Source organism: Hyaena hyaena, unplaced genomic scaffold (assembly GCF_003009895.1).
Source record: "Hyaena hyaena isolate Hyena2069 unplaced genomic scaffold, ASM300989v1 scaffold_377, whole genome shotgun sequence".
NCBI lineage: Eukaryota > Metazoa > Chordata > Mammalia > Carnivora > Hyaenidae > Hyaena > Hyaena hyaena.
In genome coordinates this window covers 725,664-749,098 of record NW_024081010.1, presented here as the reverse complement: position 1 = coordinate 749,098, position 23,435 = coordinate 725,664, and the positions used below count along the sequence as shown (strand labels likewise).

Here is a 23,435-nt window from a genome sequence, read left to right as displayed (position 1 = left end):
AGGAGTTATTTTAATTCTCGTACACTGGAAAGAGGTTTGATGGTATATTTTCAAGCTATTACATAGCAAGAATTCATTTTATGCATTCAGAATTACAGTGTTAGACTCTGTTTGGCATAACAATTACTGCTGGAGTTCTCACTGCAAATGAAAGATAGTCCCTGTGTTTCCCATTCTTTTTTAATACATGCATTTGTATTAATAGCGTGATTTAATGTATCACTTTAAAATTATAATGTACTTTGAATTGCATTTAGTCAAAAATTGACATCTTATACGTATGGAACCATAATAAGTTTATCATTAAATTAAGAAGTCATCTGTCTGTTTGTTAAAATGCAGTATTTGTGAATTCTAGCGTGTCCGAAGGCAGGTAATGAGATCGGAAAGTCAGTCTCATGTTACATTACTTTGTAAATTTTAACTCACGGCTTACTAGTTTTAGGGGATGTTTCTATGGCTACAACCTACCATTGTGTTTATACTTGGAAGTTCCTGGATCCCTTACTATTGTGGTTGAGAACAAAATATTTGTTCCACTGCCATGGTGGCATGAGTTGCTCTGGTCATCTATGACTTACTCCAAAATGTAGTTATACGGCATAGTTTGAAATTGGCAAATCTGTTCTGTGTGTGTTCTAATGGATGTAACGGTCATTAAGTATATGAGTCTTCTGACATTGTAATCAGATGTGATTCAGTCTGTTAAATATCCATGAAACAACATCTGCTTCACAGAGTGACCTTCTGCTAAAGAATACTTAGCGTCTATTAGCGGATCATAATGCAGATCTGCCTTATTTGAAATGCACTAAACTAGAGTAGTCTACTGCTGTTTCACAACTAGCTTGTAATAATTTATTGCAGTTAAATAAAGCTTAAAAAAACCTCCATTAAATAATTATAGGGATTATATGCATTTCGAAAACCTTTGTGTTCAACCGAAATTACCCATTTAATTTCAGGGTTGGTTTGTTAAAAAAAGCTCAAGTCTAAAGGCACATTAGGGGAGCTGTCAGACATTGTTTTCTGTAGGTGTTAATAAAACCAGATGAAAAAAATCTGAAACAAATTAAAACCCAAAACCAATTTTACCATCTGTTGTATATTAATTAGGACTCCGTGTATCAAGGGTAAACTCACTCTTAGAGAATATCACTGAACTCCCGCTTAATAGAATACTATGCAAATTTATTAGGTTACTGATTTAAATGCACTTTTTCACCCTAGCTCATCTGTAGTGGATCCTCAAGACGGTGGTGGTGTGTGTAGACGCGCGTGTGCATACACACATATGTACATACATGTACGCATACATAGAACGAGTTTCCTTTTCTGTTTTTCAGAGCAACCTGCAAACAGCCAAGGCCAGCCCGCCCTTCCTCCTCTGCCTCCGCCCCATCAGCAGCACCCCGCACAGCACCATCCGTCCATCACTTCTCTCAACAGAAACTCCCTGACCAATAGAAGGAACCCGAGTCCGGCCCCGCCGGCTGCTTTGCCCGCCGAGCTGCAAACCACACCCGAGTCCGTCCAGCTGCAGGACAGCTGGGTCCTTGGCAGTAATGTACCACTGGAAAGCAGGTAACTTATCTGCGGGCCACCCTCCGAACACCCGACCGTTCGGGCCGCCTGGCTTAGCCGCGTGGAGAATAGATATTCTACAGTAGCCAACGGACCGTGTTGTTTCAGCATCTAACATTCACAGACAAATGAGTCTAACCCTTTCTCACTAAAAACGCTAGCATACTTCTATGCTGTGTGGGAGCAGGGGCAGGTTGGCTGACATTGTTTAGTTGCTGGGCCCGTGAAATCTCCTGTCCTTTTCACACATCAGGTCAGGGTACGAGAGACGAGAGTAAATGGCTTCTACAAAACCCCTCCTTACTGCTGGGTTTTGTTTTTTTCCCTCTCAGCTCTAAGTTAGCAGGCATGTCGAGACAAAGTCAGAGATATAAAATGTGAGCCTCGGTCCCACGCGTAGGGTGATTCAATGAACATGGGTAGCGTATACTTCGTTCTGGACATCCCGACTTTTACAGGCTACGTTGCGTCCATGACATCATAAAATTATAGTGGATTCCTAGGTACAATCGTCAGATGGCCATGTGTTGAGGATAGTTTAGTCTCTTGCAACAGAGAGAGGATGGGACCTAGTTTCCAAAGTTCCTTCCAGCATTTTTGCCTAAGACATTCCATTCATTCTTAGACAGTTAATATTCTACAGTAAGATTTTTCCTTACCATGAACTGAAGTCTCTGAGTCCTGAAATAACTTTGCCCCATTTCTGTTTGATGGCCAGTGGGCTACTCTCCGGTTTGTCTTCCAGAGACTTTACCAGCTTACTGCCCTTTCTGGACACATACACAGGTGTTCAGTGAGGTTCTGAAATTATTACTTCACACAGGTCAGCCCACAGGTAGCAAACTGCCCACCCAAAAGTGTATAAAAAGGAAGAGCAGTTTTGAATTAATCCATTGACTTTGGAAATGTCTCCAGGCACAAACACGTGTACCTTCTTTGCACAGAACCCCAACTGCTCATGTCTTCTTTACACCGTGTGTTTACACAAGAGAGTATGCTGTCCTTCATTGGCCTCCTGTTGACAGCTTTGTGACAAAGTTCCCCCATCATTCCTATCAGGATTTATTTCTTTTCTACCGTAAGCTTACATCAGGCTCAGAGAAAAAGAATCATCACCACATGACAGCCGGAAAATGGAGGACTCCAGACCCCCAGGAATGTCTCCCCAAAATGCCTTGCCCCATAGAGCCCCTGGTTAATGTCAGCATTTAAATTAGCTTCTGGATAAAGAAAAAGGTTTCACAGTGAATAAATTGGAAGGTTTTGGGGGGGGGGGGGGCATTGAATGCATGATCTAAACCAAGTCTGCCATGAGAATGCACTCTCAGGAGGTCCTCACAGTCAAATAAGTTAACAATACAAACCTTTTACTTTTCTTTCACTCTTGACCAAAGAACAAGGTTCCAAAGAACTCTCATCTTTTTACCTGTAGTGTCAGACAAGAGTAGTTGGCTTTTATTGTTCATTTTGTATTATTGAATGATCATCTGGGAGAGATTAGAAAGAGAAAGTACAGAAGAAGCAGGCAAATAGGAAATTTCTTCACTTAAAACAAGAGTCATGTCTACAAACCTTTTTTTTCCCTGAGGTTATTAGCACAGAACTAAATTTCCCCATGTAATTAATTAGCACACACTGAGCAACTAATCAACGCTGATTCACTACTGTCATTTGGAAAATTTTTATTAGGAAAATAGTAATTTTCCAGTTGAGTCATCAAATTGAATATGGATAATTTCATTGTAGTTGACAATAATTGTTTTGACAAATATGTATGAAATATGTCAAGTGAAGTCAGCAGAGCGTGTTTCGTTTTAGGGATGTCGTGTAGCATGGAAGCCTCAGAAACTGTGTCAGTAGGAGAGTTGGTATTTCTTGAAGCCATGTCTTCTCGTGAAGATATTTGGAATAATTTGGGGGTAGGGAAGATGAGGTGTGTTCTTGTTATTCCTTGTATTGTGCTAATGACTTTTGGTTGGCGGGAAGTTATGAAAGAAAATAGCTGTTTCGAGGACAACCCATCGTAGCCATTTTCTCCATCTTCAGACCATATAAGAAAGCTATCTCAGGGTGCTCTCGGAGCAATACCATTTGAAATTCCATTTCGGAGCAATGCCATGAGTGAACCCTCAAATGGCATTATATACTTTTGTGAATTGACATAGGAAGAAAATCTACCAGTTGATAGCATCTCACTAACATAGATACATATAGAATCTAAAAATTATATTGAAAAATGTCGGTCAGTGAGTTTTGTCATCTTCTCATTTTCCAAGGTCCACATCTTATACTGTTGCTAATCAAAAGAAAACGGTGTTTCAGCTTTGCACATACTCAGTGTATCTACCTATTTACAGCAGTGTGAAAATCTCACACTGTCCTGACACAGCGCGACTGTGCTTTCTTTAATAGTCTCACTTGGTTGGAGCTCTTGAGGTGAAGAATCAGTCTTATTTGTCATTGATTTTTCCTTTTTTAGTTAAGGTTCCCTATTGAGTATGATTCTCAGGTTCAGTCTCAGCTATATTAACAGCTTCATCCAGATTTGGGTCTGCCAGGGACTCGTTTTTAATCTAGTGCACAGTTCCGTCTTTGGCAATTATTTCTGTTTACACGTATACTCATTTTACAGAGTCTCACTTTTCTGGAACTGTCATTTAAAGGATGGAAGTTACAGAGTATGGAATTCAGTTGCATTTGTTTAAGAATCTCTCTGTTTTGTCTCCTCCCCTTTTCTCCATCCAGCAAACATTGATAATTACCACCTGCACGTTGGCATGTAATAATCCACGAAGCTCTCGGTCATTTGTAGACTCGGCCTCTGTGAGTTGGTAGAGAAGGTGTCAAAGATTCCGCACCTTGTCCTGTTTCCATGCAGGTTCCACACTGATTTATTCAAAAGCATGTATTTTTTTACCAGCAGTTTCTTGCTTCCATAACAATGTTTATTTCCTTTCTCTAATGAATTTAACATTTGCTGCTGTTGGAGACGATCAATATCACTGTGTACTGTACATTTCTACTCAGTAAATAGAGCAGTTCTGGTCTATAATCTCCTGTGAGTTTCAGAACTCCTAGAGTCACATCTAGACCCAGACAAATATTGGCAATTTACAGGCATTTCCTTAGTTTCTCCTCGTCTCCAATAAAAAGCAATCAGCGCCTACGTATAATACCAATCCTTGCTTAGAATTTTCCTTTAGGGTTCCTTTTCTTTGCACTCACTCTTTCTTACACTTTGTAGGATTTAGGTTTAGGGCATTTGCTAGCCTGTCACTCATCCCTTGCTTATTTTATTTTATTTTATTTTTTTTAATGTTTTTTATTTATTTCTAGGAGAGAGAGAGAGACAGCGTGAGCAGGGGAGGGTCAGAGAGAGGGGGAGTCACAGACTCTGAAACAGGCTCCAGGCTCTGAGTTGGCAGTCAGCACAGAGCCTGACGCAGGGCTCGAACCCATGAACTGTGAGATCATGACCCAAGTGAAAGTCGGACGCTTAACTGACTAAGCCACACAGGCGCCCCAAGGATTCACTATTCTAGATGCTATGAAGAACATTTGTGATTCATGGGAAGAGGTGAAAATTTCAGCATTAACAGGAGTCTGGAAAAAGTTGATTCCAACCCTTATGGATGTCTTTGAGGNGGGGCTCGAACCCATGAACCGCGAGATCATGACCTAAGCGAAAGTCGGACGCTTAACCGACTAAGCCACCCAGGCGCCCCACCCCTTGCTTATTTTATATTTTAGCAGCCTCAGTACATAATCATAGCAGGTAGGACATTGTAGGGCAGCAGAGGAAAAGCTAGGACTCGACCCAGTACAGCAGCAGCCCTGAAAGGTGTAGTACAGTAACTTTCATCGGGAGCTCTGACCTTCAGCAGTTGTGAAGTTAATTGCCTGCAGGTTCTTCATTTATATATGTGAATTAAGTGGCTTAGTAGGTACCTATTAGATGTTAACAAAATGGTTCATTGGTAGCTATTTAATAAAAGATTTATTAAAGTCTTGTTTTATTATGAAGTCTGCTTTGGCATTGATAGTTCATTAGTTATGTTCCCATAGCTCTTTACCTTGTAGTTCAGTAATGCTTTGCTGATTATTAATGTATGAAATTGTGTATTAAATTACCTCTTTCTTATTGCATTTTTTATTTAAATTTTGAAGTGTCCTGGGCTGCTTTAATATGAGATCAGTTGCTATGTCTTTACAAAGAAATAACTAAGCAGAAGTATTACTAAATTAGGATAGTCTCCCTTTTTTCCCTCTTTTATCTTCACGCCAAATGGTTCTAGGGAAAGGCAGGACACTCCTACAAGCATCGTGTATCAGTTGGCCTTTCCTATTAGAAATCCAGGCAGCAGTCTACACATCATGGGCTCACGTACCAGGGAAAGCTTCCCCAGGTGAAAAATGGTACCGTCACAGCATGCTTGTAACCAACTACCTTCAGCAAGATAGTCAGTGGTTAAATGCTCCGTAACTATGGATACAGCTTTAAGTAATATATTCCTGGGATAGGGATACTCCACTGACTTAAGATTATGGAATGATACCATATCCTTTTGTTAAAGATAGTCTGGGGTCACCCCCAGACACCTGTGGGGAAAAGGAGACCATCACAGAACTTTCAAAGAGATACAGAAATGAAGAAGCTAGGGTTACTGAACACCAACCTCGTTATTGGCTCTGGGCCTAGGCTGAGAAATTCTTTTATCTTTGATGCAGAGGCTCACCATCTCTGTTTGTTAAAAACAAACAACAATAAAACCTATTAAAAAAAAACTCATCTAAAATTATATACTAATGAATAGTAAAAGTCAGCCAGATTCTAGATCTCTTGAAATATTTCACCTTTACTAACCTACAGTATCCCTTTTTTTTTTTTTTTTAAGTTTTTTGTTTTATTTTGAGAGAGGGAGACAGTGCGAGCAGGGGAAGGACCGGGTTAGGGGAGCGAGAGAATCCCAAGTAGGCTCCACGCTGTCAGCACAGAACCCCAGGCGGGGCTTAAACTCACAAAAACGGAGATCCCAACCTGAGCCGATACCAAGAGTTGGACACTTAAGCAACTGAACCATCCAGGTGCCCCAGCTTACAGTATTTCTTAAAACGCCTGTAAAGGGAACATGTGTGTGTTTCTGAGCATAATAGGAAGAAGGAGGGATCGTGTAAAAGAATTTTCCAGGTGGTGTTTATATTTGAGGCTTATTTCAATTTGCAGCATAAAAAATTTTTGTCACCGCGAGAGGAGGGCAGTTCGGGAAGCTCTTGCCCTAACTCGGGGTCTAAGCTCCATGGTGGCCATACAGTTTATCATCAAACCAGACAGTTTGAGAGGGAAAGGGTCTTAAGAACAATTGCACTAGAAATTTTACAGCTGTGAACTGACTGTCCTGGACGCTGTTGCCCAACGAAATTTTACTGCCAAGAGCAAAGTTGCTTGGAAGCCCGTATTATCTTCTACCTTAGATAAGAACAAGAGACCAAATGAGGGAGGTAGTGGGAAAGCAGTCGTTGGTTGACTCTCAACTTGAACTTTTCTGGTTTCTGTACCAACTTGTAGCAGCTAGTTAACCCTTTGTCAACCCCTTCCCAGGACAGGCGTCTGTTGTCCTTCAAATAGGCAGTTCTTAAAATAATACATAAAATACTTGTTTCTGTTTTCTTCTCACAACATCAAGAGAACAAGAAGGAGCATATATTGAAGGCAGCATATTGAAGGAGGTTTTGTTCAAGAAGTTCACATGTAATATTTTAAATGTTAGATTTAAAGGTAAATCATACATTCACTAAAAATGTTAAGCACAGATAAAATTTGGCCCTGGATTTACTTAAAGAATGAACAGTTGGGGGCGCACCTGGGTGGCTCAGTCAGTTGAGCAACTGGCTGTTGATTTCAGCTCAGGTCTTGATCCCAGAGTCATGGGTTCAAGCCCTGCCTCAGGCTCTGCACTGAGCATGGAGTCTGCTTAACATTCTCTCTCAGGGGCACCCGGGTGGCTTCGTCACTTGAATGTCTGATTTCTGCTCCCATCATGATCTCGTAGTTCAGGAGTTCAAACCCCACATTGGGCTCTATGCTGCTATCAGCGCAGAGCCTGCTTCGGATCCTCTGTCCCCCGTCTCTGTCTCTGCCCCTCCCCCACTCATGCTCGCTCTCTCTTTCTCTCTGTCTCAAAAATGAATAAACATTTAAAAAAACAAGATTCTTTCTCTCTCCTCCTCCCCGCCCCTCTCCCCAGCTCACACACTTGCGCGTGCGCTCACGCGCTCTCTCTCTCTCGCTCTCTCGCTCTCTCTCTAGAGAGTGTCTTAAAAATAAAATGAACTACTGTGTCTCCAGCACGGTTATAATTTGGTTTCCGAAGCTCTTCTTTCTTCTGTACTGAAATAACAACCTCATTCTAAAATAAAGTAAGAGTTAGGAGGCGATTATGAAAATAAGTGAAAGCAAAAGCATGATTTTTAAAATGTGATTATTATTAACTGATTGTAATGCTGCTGCCTCGACTTGCCTGCTTACCACACATCGTGCCAGTAATTACAGTGGAAAAGTAAGGCTGGGGACTGTTAGCTCTAAAGCGAAAGTCATTCCCAGAAGTCAATATTGATGTCTATTCCTGAATATAACCTATTCGTTTTATTTTTAAAAATCTTTTTTTTTTTTTTTTTGGCTCAAAATGGTTTACGAAAAACTAATCTGTAGCCAAAACTTGGCATTGAGTATGAAGGCTCCATCATTTTTGAGCAGAGCATACAGAGGCTCCGAGGAGACGGGATAGGAGAGGGGCTCCGACATTTACAACCGCTGGCATGTTCTCTTCCTCCTCTTGTTGGGAGGTGGGCCGAGAACTGCTCTCACAGCTTCATCACCCCCCGTGATACCTCACTGGGTGAGAGCCCAGCGCTCTGCTAAACCCTGAAGGGGGGGGGGGGGTCAGCTCCTCCTCCAGTTTCTCAGTCGTATCTTTATCAGCCCTAAGATCAGGTGTAGCGCCACCGGGAGGATGGGAGTGTTGGGACCCCGGTGTCACGCGTCTGGACGTTTGCACAGTTTCAAAAGATGCAGGACTCAAAGAGAAAAGCAAATTAAGAATATATCTGCAAAAAAAAAAAAAAAAGAATATATCTGCAGATAGGATGGTGATCTAACCTGTCAGTCTCGTCCAGCTGTATCCACAAACCCAGAGACAAACACAGTTTAACATCATAACTGACTGCTTTTCAGTCAGGCTGGGTGTTGAATCCGAGTTCCATCATTTAAATGGTCTGTATAATCATCTACAAATCATTTAAACCTTAGGTCCATTGCCAATGGTATAATAATACTTGCTAAAAAGAGTGTTGTAACTTATAAATGAAATACTGTAAGTAAAATACCTGGCAAGTGACAGGTGCTCTGTAAATGTTGTTAAAATATGCCCGGGTGGCTCAGTCAGGTAAGTGTCCAACTTCAGCCCAAGTCATGATCTTATGGTTCGTGAATTCAAGCCCTGCATCGGGCTCTGTGCTGACAGCTCAGGGCCTGGAGCCGGTTTCAGATTCTGTGTCTCCCTCTCTCTCTGTCCCTCCCCCACTCTCTCATGCTCTCTCTCAAAAATAAATAAATCTTAAAAATTTTTAGTATGATCAAGTAATAATAATAGCAAGCACTGCATAGGATAAGATAACCTGATTAGTTGACACTTGAACAAATACCATTTATCACGAGTATCTCTCTTCTCTCCAATGGATAAGCAAAGTATTTAACTTAACCTGAATAGGTTTGTCGAATCTATCTTCATGTGGTAGGTGGCTCAAGCCTACAGCCATACTTCTATCAGAGTAAAATCTCTTCTCTTTTTCATCATCCCTGTCATTCAACCAAAAGTGGGTGAATTTTTGCAAGATGGAACCCCAAGTCTGTTAATTTCATTCTTGGGAAGAAGAAAAATCTTTAAATTATAATGAAAGGCAACTATTCATCTTCTTGAAGCGTTTAATTAAGTAAAATAGTAAATGTTTGGAAGGAATCAGTAAAAGCATTGATGGATGCATTGTCTTCACATCTGTCAGAAGTTAGACCTCGGTCTTAAGGTATTTAAAGCTTTACGTGTCATTCAAGCACGATGAAGATACTGTACAATAGAGAAGGCGTGTTATTTTGTTTAATTGAGGTGAACCAGTCTCTTTATAATTGCAATTAAAACACCAAGAAAGTATGCATTAATTATTTGCTATAGGCCTTAAGTGATTTTTGAAAGCATAATTTCCAACAAATGGCAATTACTGTAGCCTCTGATAATGTTTGGTTTTGGAGAAGCAGCAATCTGTATAAAATATTCATACGTGATAACTTTAATTTCTATAGTACCTAGGAATTCTTAATTACTTCTGACACATTTCTAGCCACTTCTGAACACGATCAGAGTAAAAAGTCACCCAGTCCGTTACTCTGGTCATAGCTAATGACTGCAATTTAATCCTTATCTTTCTCTGAATCTGACTTACTCATTTTGAGGCACATCTCTTCCTCGTGTGCGTGTGTGTACACTTGTGGGTTTTATCTCTGCCCTACATCACTACTGCATGGGGCTTTGATCTTTTTCCTAGAATTAATTTCTGTCCAGTTTTAAAACTGCCGCTCTCTAAAGTTTCATCCTTTGGTTTCATCAGTGGTTAGTAAACACCGTTTCAAAGAGAATTGCTCGTCGTGCTAGTGTTTCTTCATTTTCCCCTTGACAGAGTTTTGTCTTCTTCTTTTCTTCAGACCTGATATCGAGTCTGTTTTCTTTTTTCTTTCTAAATTTCTTTTAATGTTTATTTATTTTTGAGAGAGAGGAGACAGTGTGTGAGCGAGAGGGCACAGAGAGAGAGAGAGGAGACACAGAATCCGAAGCAGGCTCCAGGCTCTGAGCTGTCCACACAGAGCCCGATGTGGGCCTCGAACTGACAGAATGTGAGATCATGCCCTGAGATGAAGCAAGACGGTTAACCACCTGAGCCACTCCGGCGCCCCAGGTCTGTTTGCCATTACACCATTCTCAGAACCCTTTCTTCAGAGCCCACAAGATTACATTTTTAGACATGTAATTAACCAGCTAAGCTTAATAACTTCTTTTGGCTAACCCCTCTGATTCTGCCATGACCCTCTGTAGGATTTCTTAGCATCTGAACCACTTAAAATACTACCACCAGAAGTCATCGTGTTTCGGTCATGCCCTGCACTGACATAACCACGCTCCTTCCTGGTGGTCATGGCGCTGTGGGAAAAGCATGGGTTTGGGGACAGACGGAATCTGTGTTAAAATCTTACCATCCAGCTCTCTATGGTCACCTTGGGCAGATTACTCCTATATTTCTATGTTGTTTATTTTTTCATAAAATGGGTTCTGATGTACTTCTCAAAGATTTTATAAGGATTCATTGCATTGTCATTGCAAAGTACCTGGCACTTTAGTTTCTTTGCTTTTCTTTATTTTCTTACACCATCACTGAAGAGAAAAGTAATTGACTCCATATTTACACAGGTAAGTGACATCGACAAAGGCAGTAATGGCTTGGTGAGGGAAAGGCCGTGACAGCTAATAAGAAGGGACATGTCGATAAAGTTTGTGAACAGTTAGATAGCCTTTTCGTCTTTGGAGATAGGTATTTTTTGATTGTGAGACTGGTCAGTATAGTCCCTATTTAATTGGGGTGACTTCCTACAGGAATTAAACTATGAAGTAAATTTTCAAAGACAGAATTTGCTTTAGAAGAAAGTAACAGTGAATCATTGGTCAAGAAACGATCTGAGGTGGTGGTCGGGCAGGGATAGTTCATGAAATGAGTCCTGGGTGAGTTCACTCCCTCAGCCAGTATTTACGAAAGTCTTACCATGTACCAGTTTGAAAAACTCAAGGTTGTTAGAAAGACCTGGAGAAGTTAGGACTGCTTTTGAGAAAGATGAACTGTATTCCAGAACAGATTTCACAATTGGGGTTAATCTTGCAGATTACCTTATCTTGCCATCTTTTAAAGCCTATTGAGATTTAGTAATCAGCTCAAGGTCATATGACTAATTAGCAGCAACTCTCAGCCATATCCCAGATTCTAAATGTATTCCTTTTCCTCTTGTAGTGTCTCCCAGTTGTTTTATAAATTGCATATGAAAGAAAATAAAAGCCCTCAACCAAGAAAACATGTATTGATTAAATCATTAATTCTACAGAACCAGCAATGTACTAATCTTACGCATGTTATCATACACATATAAAACTAAAAATTGAAAGGATGAAATTATATAAATAACATTTTATTCTATTTTTTAAATGTTTATTTATTTATTTTTGAGAGAGAGGAGGCATGGGAGAAGGGCAGAAAGAGAGGGAGACACAAAATCCAAAGCAGGCTCCAGGCTCCAGGCTCCGAGCCATCAGCACGGAGCTCAACATGGGGCTCCAACTCATGAACTGTGAGATCATAGCCTGAGCTGAAGTCGGACACTTAACCAACTGAGCCACCAAGGCGCCCCAACATTTTAAAGTTAATTTATTTTGAGAGAGAGCGAGAGCAGTAAAGAGTCAGAGAGAGGAAGAGAGAGAAAGAGTTCCAAGCAGGCTCTACATTGTCAGTGCAGAGCCCGATGTGGGGCTAGAACTCATGAACTGCAAGATCATGACCTGAGTGGAAATCAGGAGTCGGATGCTTAATGACTGAGCCACCCAGACATCCCAAAATAAATAACATTTTAAAATAATTCTGTTTTCTTTCAATTATTTAGTTTTGTACACTAATAAGATAATTACATATCAAATATTAATCATACCTTAAACCTTTTTTGACCCTAACAACTATATAAACTTCCTTATCATTAAGTGTATCTACACAAGCGCGCACGCGCGCGCACACACACACACACACACACACACACACTGAAATGATTAACATATCTATCACTTTGCATAGTTACTGTGGGGTGTGTGTGTGTGTGTGTGTGTATGTGTGTGTAGAGCTCTCAAGATCTATTCCCTTAACAAATTTCAAGTATCCAGTGCAATATTATTAGCTATACCCACCTGGCTGTACATTAGATCATCAGTACTTACTCATCTTATAACTAAAAGTTTTACACTTTGGGCATCTGGGTGGCTCAGTAGGTTAAGCATCTGTCTTTGGCTGAGGTCATGATCTCACGGTTCCTGAGTTTGAGCCCCACATTGGGCTCTGTGCTGACAGCTCAGAACCTGGAGCCTGCTTTAGACTCTGTGTCTCCTCTCGCTGGCCCTCTCCCACTCACACTCTTCTCTCGCTCTCTCTCTCTGTTCTCAAAAATAAATATAAACGTTATAAAAAATTTACACTTTAACAAACATCTCCCCCCTACCCCCCGCACCTCCAGCCCCAGCCCCTAGCAGCCACCATTCTCCTCTCTGGTTCTAGGAGTTCGGCTTCATTAGATTCCACATACAACCGGGATCATACAGTCTCTGTTGCAATGTGGCTAATTTCTCTGATGTTCTAGCAAACTAATTAGTAGTTGTTCCATTTTTACATCTTTAAATAAGGACCAAGCTCACAAGATACATGTTTTGCAGACTTTTAAACAGTTTAGAAAATTAAAAATTGTTATAGATGGTAGTCATTGTTCTTGGCAACAAAATAATATGTTTATGGGAATATTTCCAAAAGCGAGGTTTAAAAATATCCTATCTGAACTAAGAGTTTGTTTAGAGGAGCATTATTTTCTTATTCATTCTTGAATACTACTTTACCTTGAAGGGCAGATTAATAATTTTCCCAAAAATATATTCTTGGTAGCATGTCACTGATAGCCACTTGTCCCAGAAGAAGTCAGCAAATTTGGACCCTTCTCCTTTTTATATGTTTAATTCATTTGTAAGGTTTATAACTCTTTTGCGGTACTTTGCCATGAACTAGCTGGTTAGCCTTTATGTGGATAAAAAAGATTTTCAGGATCACTCCACAGCTTGTTTCAAAATATCATCAAGACTTTTGTATTTAACCCATCACACACGAGCAGCAAGAGTTGAACGGTGAGAGCGTTACTGTCAAGTCCTCTACTTGGAGAACGCTTCTGTCTGGATGCATCGTTGATGTTAGTGACTTTCCCACCACAGAACTGAAATCTAGCTCCACGGTCATCACCCTATTACATTATTAGAGTTTAGTATCTTTCTTATTCTTTAGACAAGAGGTAAATACGAGTTGAAGTGTGTTTTTAATTTTTTTTAAGGTTTATTCTTGAGAGAGAGAGAGAGAGAGAGAGCGAGTGCGAGCAGGGGAGGGGCAGAGAGAAAGGAGACACAGAATTGGTAGAAGGTTCTAGGCTCCGAGCTGTCAGCATAGAGCCCAACGGAGGCTCAAACTTGTGAACTGCAAGATCATGACCTGAGCCAAAGTCGGGCGCCTAACCAACTGAGCCACCCAGGTACCCCTAAATTGAAGTGTGTTTTATACACAAGTTACTATAACATAGCTCCTATAGAAACTGCTAGTCTATTATGTAACTGGTAAAAAACATGAACTTTAGGGCCAAAAAAAGATCAGGTTTTGCCTCTGTATAAACTTTGGCAAATTAAGGCTTAGTTTACTCATCTTTAAAAAAGTAGAATTTAAGGGAGCCTGGGTGACTCAGTCGGTGAGCATCCTACTTTGGGTAGTTTTAATTGATAATCTTAAAACATGTAGGAAAATACCTAATATAGTTTGTGTTTTTGATGGTATGGCCACACCATTGTAATAACTAAAATTGGAAACAAGGACTGTTGAGCCTTCTTGATCACGATAAAAAGAAAAAAAAACAATCTGCATATTTGACCTGTTCTGTTTCTGATCCTCCCCAACAAACTGTAACATGATTTTCTGCATAATTATAGACAATGTCTACGTTAAAATAAGTCATAATAAACATTTTTGCTTCCTATTATAATCCTATATATTTTTATAGAGCTGTGGTTATATTTGAACTTTATATTAGTTTCTCACTTAATTCAGACCTAAAAGTAAATATGAAAGAATTCACTGAAATACATTTCGCACAAATCATCCCAATATTCTAGAACTTTTCTTCCCAATTTTCAGAGATCAATGAACACATAATGTTGTATTTCCCACGAACGTGTTTGCGTATTCAATGTAAGTACAGATTGATAAAGTGGCCATTGCTGAAATTTATTATTATTTACGCATTCATGTTGCAGAATCTTTTGGTAAAATATTAAAAACAGTTTTTGTCTCAAACCGCGTCTTGTACAAACACTAATAGCTCATATAATTCAGCTAACAGCGGTGAAATGTATCTTGTTTATAAGCTTTTCGTTTAAGACGTTTTTCTTGCCGGGATCACCTCCTGGTGTGAAAGTTGTCCAAAGATAATAGCACATCAATTCAAAAGTGTAATAGATTTGAGGCCACAACATGCTATCAGCATGAAGTAGTTTATCAGTCTCACTGACTCGCTATGTCACAGCTAGAATCATACCATATTTGCTCCTTTGTTTTCACATCAAAATATATGATTTACATTCTAATGTTGATTACTCACTTGGGGGGGTGTTTCATTTTCTTATTTAAAATATTTTTCTTTAAAATGCATACCATAATTAATTTGAAGGTAATAAAGGAAGAGGCATTTTAATTAGTAGGACCCTAAAGCATTTTCATTTTATAATCCAAGGATGCATAGCATATTACTTACTATAAAACATTTCCAATTAAGTGTATAGTATCAGTACCTTTATATTAGAGGCAAAATAATCCATTGTGAACCAGCTCTGGCCACTTCGTAGAAAGTGTATACACATGTACACACACACGTGCATATACATCTACTCTGAACTCACCCTGTTTAAAAACTATCAGATTAAATTACCAAAACACAAAAAGAAAAATAATGAAGGTCCGTCTATTATTGACTCATTCTAGGTAAATTTTATCATTTCTTCCCCGTTTCCCTTTGTATCAATCCTTGAGGCAAGCCTTTTCAGCTTTTAGATCTCATTTGCTAGTTTTTATTTTTAGTGATAGCTCTTGTCAAGTACAGTGGTTGTTGAAGTTCATTAAAACCTAGTCCTCTAAGTACTTTCTCCTTCCCTCATCTAGGTGCATCCTCTCCCAGTATCTCCCGCACCTGCCCTTGAAAGCATGTTTTAAAATATTGAAAGGCTGGGGCGCCTGGGTGACTCAGTCGGTTAAGTGTCCGACTTCAGCTCAGGTCATGATCTCATGGGTCGTGGGTTTGAGCGCCGCGTCGGGCTCTGTGCTGACAGCCATCTCAGAGCCTGGAGACTGTATCAGACTCTGTATCTCCCTCTCTCTCTGACCCTCCCCTGTTTATGCTGTCTCTTTCTCTCTCTCAAAAATAAATAAAACATTTAAAAAATAAATAAGTAAAATAAAATATCGAAAGGCTAAGAGAAAGAAACTTTACATTTAACTATAATAATGAAGATTCATTTCAAATATGCTAGAATCCTGTTCCCCTGGAGCCTCAGTAAGAGGACTTTTTGGTCACTTTGGCTGGCAGATCTGAGGCTACCCCTGCTACGACCTTTGTCAGAGTGGGTGGCGCGTCCAGTGTGGCCGCTACTAGGAACCCCACCTTGACTGTCCCTGCTGTCCACAGCAGCTTCAAAGAAGGAGCAGAGTTAAGGAGAAGGCATTTATGTAGGAAATCGTTCTTCTTTTCCTTCTCTCGATACAGCAGCTGTGTAAAGGAGTAAAGAGGTTGTAGTTACGTGTATCTATGTGTGTGCACAGTGCCTTAAAAATATGTAGAGCTGAGTGTTCCAGAAGTCTCTGTTAAAAGATAAAGGATGGGAGGTGGTTTTCCCCTATACTTTTTAATACAGGTAATAAATTGAAGCCAAGATTTTAGAGGAAAAAAGAATATATAAAAACTATTCTAGCTAGAGAGGTTAAGGGTAGAGAAAGAGTATTATCTGTATGAAGAACATAGGAACTCTCTATGATGTTGTAAATACCCACAGTGAATTATATGCTCGACTCCTACGTGGGTCACAAACCCAAGTATTAAGTTCAAAGAGAGACGGATCCCCACGAGAAGGTGCTTGTGAAATAAGATAGTGTGTTGGTGAGTGTTTCATAGACACATGGAAACACAGTACAGGAGACAAGAAGAGAACGAGAACAGAAACTAGTATCATTTAGAGATGAAGTTCAATAATCATGATAGATCCGTAAAAGTAACAGTGACATAAGAGGGCATGAAAGACCTGATTTCCTACCAAATAGATGAATTTGAAAGGGAAGTACAATGAAAGGGGATGTTGGAAGTAACCATTTAAGAGTGAGGTGACCTAGAACAATGAAAACTGTTGACGCCGTTTGATTCCGGGGTCCGATGGCTTGAGCCTTGTATTGTAAGAATTCCATTTGTCCTCAGCTGACTGCTTAATGGGAGCTACCAGCAGTAACTTTCTAAACAGGAGTCTTTTGAGTGGATTTCTGATTTGTTATAGAGCCTTAATGGGAGTCTTCAGTTACACCGAAGCTAAAAAAAGAAAAAAAACAACCAACACACCCATATATTACTGTAGTGGTTCTCACAGTGTGGCCCCTGGGCTGGCAACATCCACTCTTAGGGTTCCACCAGGAACCAGCCCTCCAAGGGACTCTGATGCAAGCGGATGTTTGAGGACCACTGCTTTAATGTATGATATGGTCTCTGCGCACATTTTATTCTTAATAGTGGACCAGCCCTTGGCTACCCAGGTTAACCAGCCCCTACTGAAACCTATGGCTTCGTAATCAGTCCAATCGAACTGTTCTCTTAGGAAAGATTGGAGACTGCAGAACACCTCTTACAGACTTACTCAGACACTAGTGGGGGCGAGCTTCTCGCTGAAAACTCCCAGCCTCTGCAATCTCTTAGCTCAGGAATCTCACAGAGCTTCCGAGGGCCAGCCTCCTCGACTGGTGGTGATTTGTTTCCCAATAGCTAGGTATTGAGCCACAGTAAGTCATTGCTCTAGCTGTCTTTGGATACTATTGAGAATCAGTCGCTGAAAGGTAAGAAATACAAGCAGGAACCCAGCCTTGAATAAGAACAGGTAATTTTCTATCTGGGCTCTTGTTTTCTTTAGGTTTCTGTTTAAATAGCTGCCAGAAATTTGGTATCTCACTGCATTATTATCTAAAGCATATCATTTAAGTAAAACCGCCTTCTCAGCCTTTTAATTAGTGATAAACACAATGCTAAATATACACTTAACAGATAATCCGGCTGGCTTTGGAACTTAAAATTCAGGATTTGGTACTGAAAATTCTCAAGACTGTGATAATGAAGCACAGGTTATTTTTAAGTATTGAGCGTGCTCAGATGGTAGTTAATATCATTGTTCAGTTATACCATCTCTTGCAAATATAGACTAGTAAATAGTGGCGGCTGCTTGAAAACTCCAGCGGCATTTAATAAATATTTTTCTCAGTTACAGACGACAAGCAGTTAAGTAAGTGGTAATGGGCAATATGGAAGGAAGATAATAAACAACAATTAAATTTTATATATTCTGACAGGTTTTAAAAAATATTTTATCTTAAAATGAATTCTAGGCCATGCGCCCATTGTTTTGACATCATCAAGTGACTCAAACTATTTTGAACTCACTAGTTAATTTTAGCCTTCATACGTTTCCAGGTAAATTTAATCCGTAAGTGTGGGATTCATTTGCTTTAGATCTGAAAATGTCATTTTGGAAGAGTCGTTTGATGTGGAGGAAATCTTGTGAGACCTTTAATAAGCCTCTTAAATCCAGAAAGTTATATTTTGCCTGAAGGAAGAGGAACCTATGCCTTAAAATTCCCTTAGCTCTTGAGTGAGAACTTTGGATTCTGAAAAGGTGGTAAATGTGACCAAATACAGCCAATCTGTCTTCTTGTTGGCGCATCGTCTTTGACTCCGAGCGTCTAATTTGAAGTAAGCAATCTGTTTTTCTAGGTAAAAGCTTTTTACTGATTTGTCTAGAAACATAAGTAGACAGCAAGACATCAAGACATTTTATGTAAGCAGCTCCCGTTAAGTTTGATGTCAGTTACTCTCTTTGTTCAACGAAGAATATAAAGTGAGGAAGGAGGCGTGAACATCTGCTGGGCCGTAGTGTCTTTCCCCCATAAGATAGAATGGATTGGATGCAACAGAAATCGTTTTCCAGATGTGTGGATGTCACTAATAAAGGTTTCAACTATGCCTTAGCGACAGAACCAAACACTACAACACTGTATCCTCGTCATTTGCTTTGTGGGTTCATCTCTCTAAAAAGGTTTTTAACGCCGTGTGAAATATTGAAGAAACTTCTTCTCTCTGACGACAACCACTAATGAGGTTGATCTAATTAAAATTTCATTCCGAGGGTGTACACTTTCTTTCTGACTTTTATTTGCTATCTCCGTGTCCCACTGAGGAAATGACTCAAACCACTTTGAGTAACGCTGTAACATGTTTTCCAAGGATGCTTTTCGTTTTGGTCCCTGTACATTCCAACTTCTAAAAACATGCTCTTGTTATTCCTCTCGTTACTAGAGGAATAACATGATTGTGTTAATCTCCTGCACAAGACGAGTAGGAACCCATCTATTTCCTAGTGACTCTTGTAACCTTATGATTTAGTTATGTATTGTAACTGACTTCTTTTTGGGCCTGATGTCAGCCTCTTTTCCGTAAGCACCAATATGCTGTGATATATAACATGGTATAAATTATAACATAATATAATGTAATTAAAAACACATTTAAATTTACCTTAAAAACTGCCTTTTTTGCCATTAAACATCTATGATAGTTTTTTGTAGTTTATTACTTTGAACAACACAATCAAAAGTGAACCGTTTCTAGGGAACAGAGCACACCTGCTAAGACATGGAGTAAAAACGAACGAAACAATTGATGAGCAGTTGTAAGTGGCTTAGATAAGGGCCAGGAAGAATTATGACTGGATGTGTAGCAGCATTTCAGCATCCCGTGCAGATCTAGCGTTTAAAACATGACCTTTCATTTGAGACTAGAAAATTTTAAGTGAAAATGTTACTTTTGTCTCCTCTTTGCCTCTGCCGAATCAGTTCAAAAGAGGAAGCTGCCGAATCAATTTAAAAGAGGAAGCTGAGGTGTTAGAACTCAGAAGAACTTTTCAACCACAGCAAAAAAGACAGGCCAGCAGACAGGGAAGGGAGGGAGGGAGAGAGGAAAAGGGAAGGAAGAAGGAAGGAAGGGAGGGAGGGAGGAGAGGAAAGGAAAGAAAGACCAGACCATAAAGGAAAGAATGCAAGATTCTCTGGCAGGCTGGATACTAGAGGGGGTTGGGGGAAGGAGGCAGCCCAGGCCCGCTAGAAGAATAATTGAAAATTACCCCTGAGCCCCTCAGAGACCCCTACAGGATAGAGTTACCAACGGCGACCCAAAGGCCTGAACGGGGACACCAGGAAAGATGAGGCGATTCAGTCTGTGTCCCTACTAATTTTAAACTTGTGACATGACCCATAGAAATACCTCGCAGGATGGGTTAGAAATACAAGCCAGGACAGGAGGCGGAAGCTGAAATGAGAAGGTTGGCCCGAAGGCAGATCAGCAAAGAAACAGATCCTTCAACTCGAGAAGCAAAACGAGCAGTTTATTAATTGTGCTTCACGTAGAGTGATTGTGTCCATTTAAGTGTGAGTCGCTGCGCGCGTCTCGGTTAATGATGGGGTGCCGTTCCGCGGTCCCCGTCTGAGTTGTTGTTGTTGTTAAATAGAATCCCCCTTCGAGATTCCAGAGCCACAAAGCAACTGTTAGTGTTCGGTGACCTTCTTGCCCCAGCCGTCTTCTGGGCTTTGAAATTGATTTTCCTCATCTCAGTCTGTGACAGTCTCTCTTCAAGTGCACCTCTCTAGTTCATCACCAGAGTGAGAACAGTGACACAGATAGCCCAGGAACTGGAAGCAGGCGTCACGCAGGGCGTCATTAGAAACCTCAGAACAGAGCCGGCCTGCCCTGGTGTGCTCTGTGCTAAAAAGCTGCGGCCGCTGCTTCATTGCCCAATACAATGGGGAATATTCTCACAGGATCCACTTTGTTCGTTCCCAAATATGGTCTGCAAAGTCAAGAAAATTTCTCCCTTTATTCTGCAAGCCTCATGCAGTTGCCAGGTCAGAACCGCATGGTTTTGATGGTAATTTTTGCAGAATCTTCTCTACGTGCGAAGCATATTCCCAAGGCTGTGTGACCTGGTGAAGAGTCATAGGATGGGGAGAGACTGGAATGACTCACAGAGACGTGTGAATCATGATGGAATGATTCAGGAGAATCGGATGGAAAAAAAATAATTCTCTCAGAAGAAAACTCACCGTATACTTGCATGCGGCTGAATTTCGGCGTGCATTGATCAGTTGGTCCATTTCATCTTGGGGGGAAGTCTGCTCTAAAACTAAGCCTGGCGTTGGACCTTGACCCAGGCAGAAAGAAATTCTGGGCCTAAAGATACATACATTGGTGCCCTGCCCGTATAGTCTCCTGGGCATTTTATTTTCTCTGTACTGCTGTGGAAATGACATTGTTGATGAAAGAAGGCATCTTCTCTGAACCTAAAAATGAGATTTTTACCAGATCTGAGAGCACGTGTTCCACTCTATACAAAATAGGTTGACCAAGACCTTTTCTGCTAGACCTGGTTAGTGTCCAAGAAGTTTTTCCATGTGTTTTAATACATCCACTTGGAGGTCTAATTTTACCTAAAGGAATCGTCTTCAAACAGACGATACCATTTGTTTTATTTTTTTAAATTTTGTATTTTTTTTTTTAATTCATTAGAGAGAGAGACCGCATGAGCAGGGAGGGTCAGTGAGAGAGGGAGTCACAGAATCCAAAGACAGGCCCTAGGCTCTGAGCTGGCTGTCGACATGGGGCTCGAACCCACAAACTGCGAGATCATGACCTAAACCAAAGTCAGACGCTCAACTGACTGAGCCACCCAGGCGCCCTGATACCATTTGTTTTAAACAGTTTCTAAGTTCATCCGTTTAAGCAGTTTTTACAAATTTCCAGGGCACTCATTTGATATGGACAATCATTTAGGCAGAGGAAGGGGAAGTGTACTTCTGAGTTTTAAAGTCATGGTCAAAAAATAAAGTTAAATTCTCTTTTCTCCTGCAGCAACAAAAATAAATGTACGTATTAAGTAAATTAGAAACTCTTTCAAAGTAGAGATCTCCAGCTCCATTGATATTGATGGATAGTGTATTTTTGAATATTACACCTTGGTTTTCAACAATATCTCAAAGCTGTATTTTGCTTTACGAAAAATAATAATTTCATAGCAATTCAGGCATAGTGTTTCATGAAAGAGTTCTTTGCCACAGTTACCAAAGGAAATGGACATCAAGTCTTGATATTTCAGATTTTGGAAACTGAAAGCAAGATGCCTAATTGAAGGCTGGCATGTATCTAGCTCATTGTCTTAAATACAAGGCGTGGATACATGTTTTCAGAGTTGGGACTATAATCCTTATCTTCAGGGCCACATGAGGGCAGGTTGAAAATCCATTTCCCATTCAAATGACCCAAACCACTTTGCATAGAGCTATGACACATTTTTGGGGGTGTCTGCGTGTCTCAGTTGGTAAAGTGTCCGACTTGGGCTCAGGCTATGATATCCCAGTTCGTGAGTTCAAGCCCTGCGTCGGGCTCTGTGCTGACAGCCCAAAGCCTGGAGCCTGCTTCAGATCCTGTGTCTCCCTCTCTCCCTCCCCACCCCCAACGCTGGTGCTCGCTCGCACTCTCTCTCTCAAATATAAATAAACATTTAAAAAAAATTGGTGTGTGGTGGGGGGTGCCTGGGTGGCTCGGTTGAGCGTCCAGCTCTTGGTTTCAGCTCAGGTCACAATCTCACAGTTCTGTGCTGATAGCATAGAACCTGGTTGGAATTCTCTGTTGCCCTCTCTCTGCACCTCCTGCTCACTGTCTCTCAAAATAAATAAACATTAAAAAAAGAAGGAAAAAATTTTTTAAGCTATAACACATTTTCCAGGGATGATTTTTATTTTGGTGCCTATAAGTTCCAACTTTTATTTACATTTATTATTAATTTACTAGCTATAGGTCTTTGGCCAACGTAGTTAGTTTCTCTGAGACTCACTTTCTCCATCGGCACAGTGGTCTCCATTTTATTTATTTTACAGTATTTGTTGAGCAACGACTATGTGCCAGGGAACCTTTTTTTTTTTAAGTCTATTTATTTGCTTTGAGAGAGAGAGAATGCATGGGAGGAAGGACCAGAGAAAGAGGAAGAATCCCAACCAGTGTCTACACTGCCCAATGCAGGGCTCGAACTAAAGAACCATGAGATCATGATCTGAGCCCAAGTTGGATGTTTAACCGACTGAGCTACCCAGGCTCCCCTGTGCCAGGAACATTCTAAGGTCTGAAAATACAGAGGTGAGTAAGATTTCCCGGTGCTCATGGGAGAACGTGATTTGTGCCATGACTGTATGGTCCTTATTCCTCAACTTAGTACCTTAGCTACTCAGCCTTTTAAGTGTTTTTGTCTGTATTTTATTTATAGCCCTAAGGCCTAGAAACTTCACTCAGATAGTTTGTGTCTCTCCCTGTCCTACCCCTTCCTTCTTACACGTGATACCATGGGCAGAGCAGGAACATCTCGTGTTTAAGTCTTCTCCACCAAGACAAGAAGTTTTCGTGCTGTGTCTTCCTTCAATGTTGACGGCCATGTCATTGCTGACACGGCCTTCATTCTGTTCCACGTGGCCTCTTCAGGTCCAATGTCACACTCTGCTATTTCCAAGCTACTCTTGAAGCAGTAGGAGTAATTCTGCTTCTTAGAAATGAAGCTGAGGCACAGAAATCTTGGCGAGGC

General features: G+C 40.5%; 1 protein-coding gene across 1 annotated transcript in view; it reads left to right on the top strand.

Moving 5' to 3' along the window:
• The window catches only part of TENM3 (teneurin transmembrane protein 3), a 194,344-nt gene that overhangs the window by 3,070 nt on the left and 167,839 nt on the right, over positions 1-23,435 (top strand). Inside the window, exon 2 of the mRNA XM_039250689.1 lies at positions 1,347-1,584. Within this exon, the coding sequence (XP_039106620.1) occupies positions 1,347-1,584 (238 nt within the window). The remainder of the gene's footprint in view (positions 1-1,346; positions 1,585-23,435) is intronic.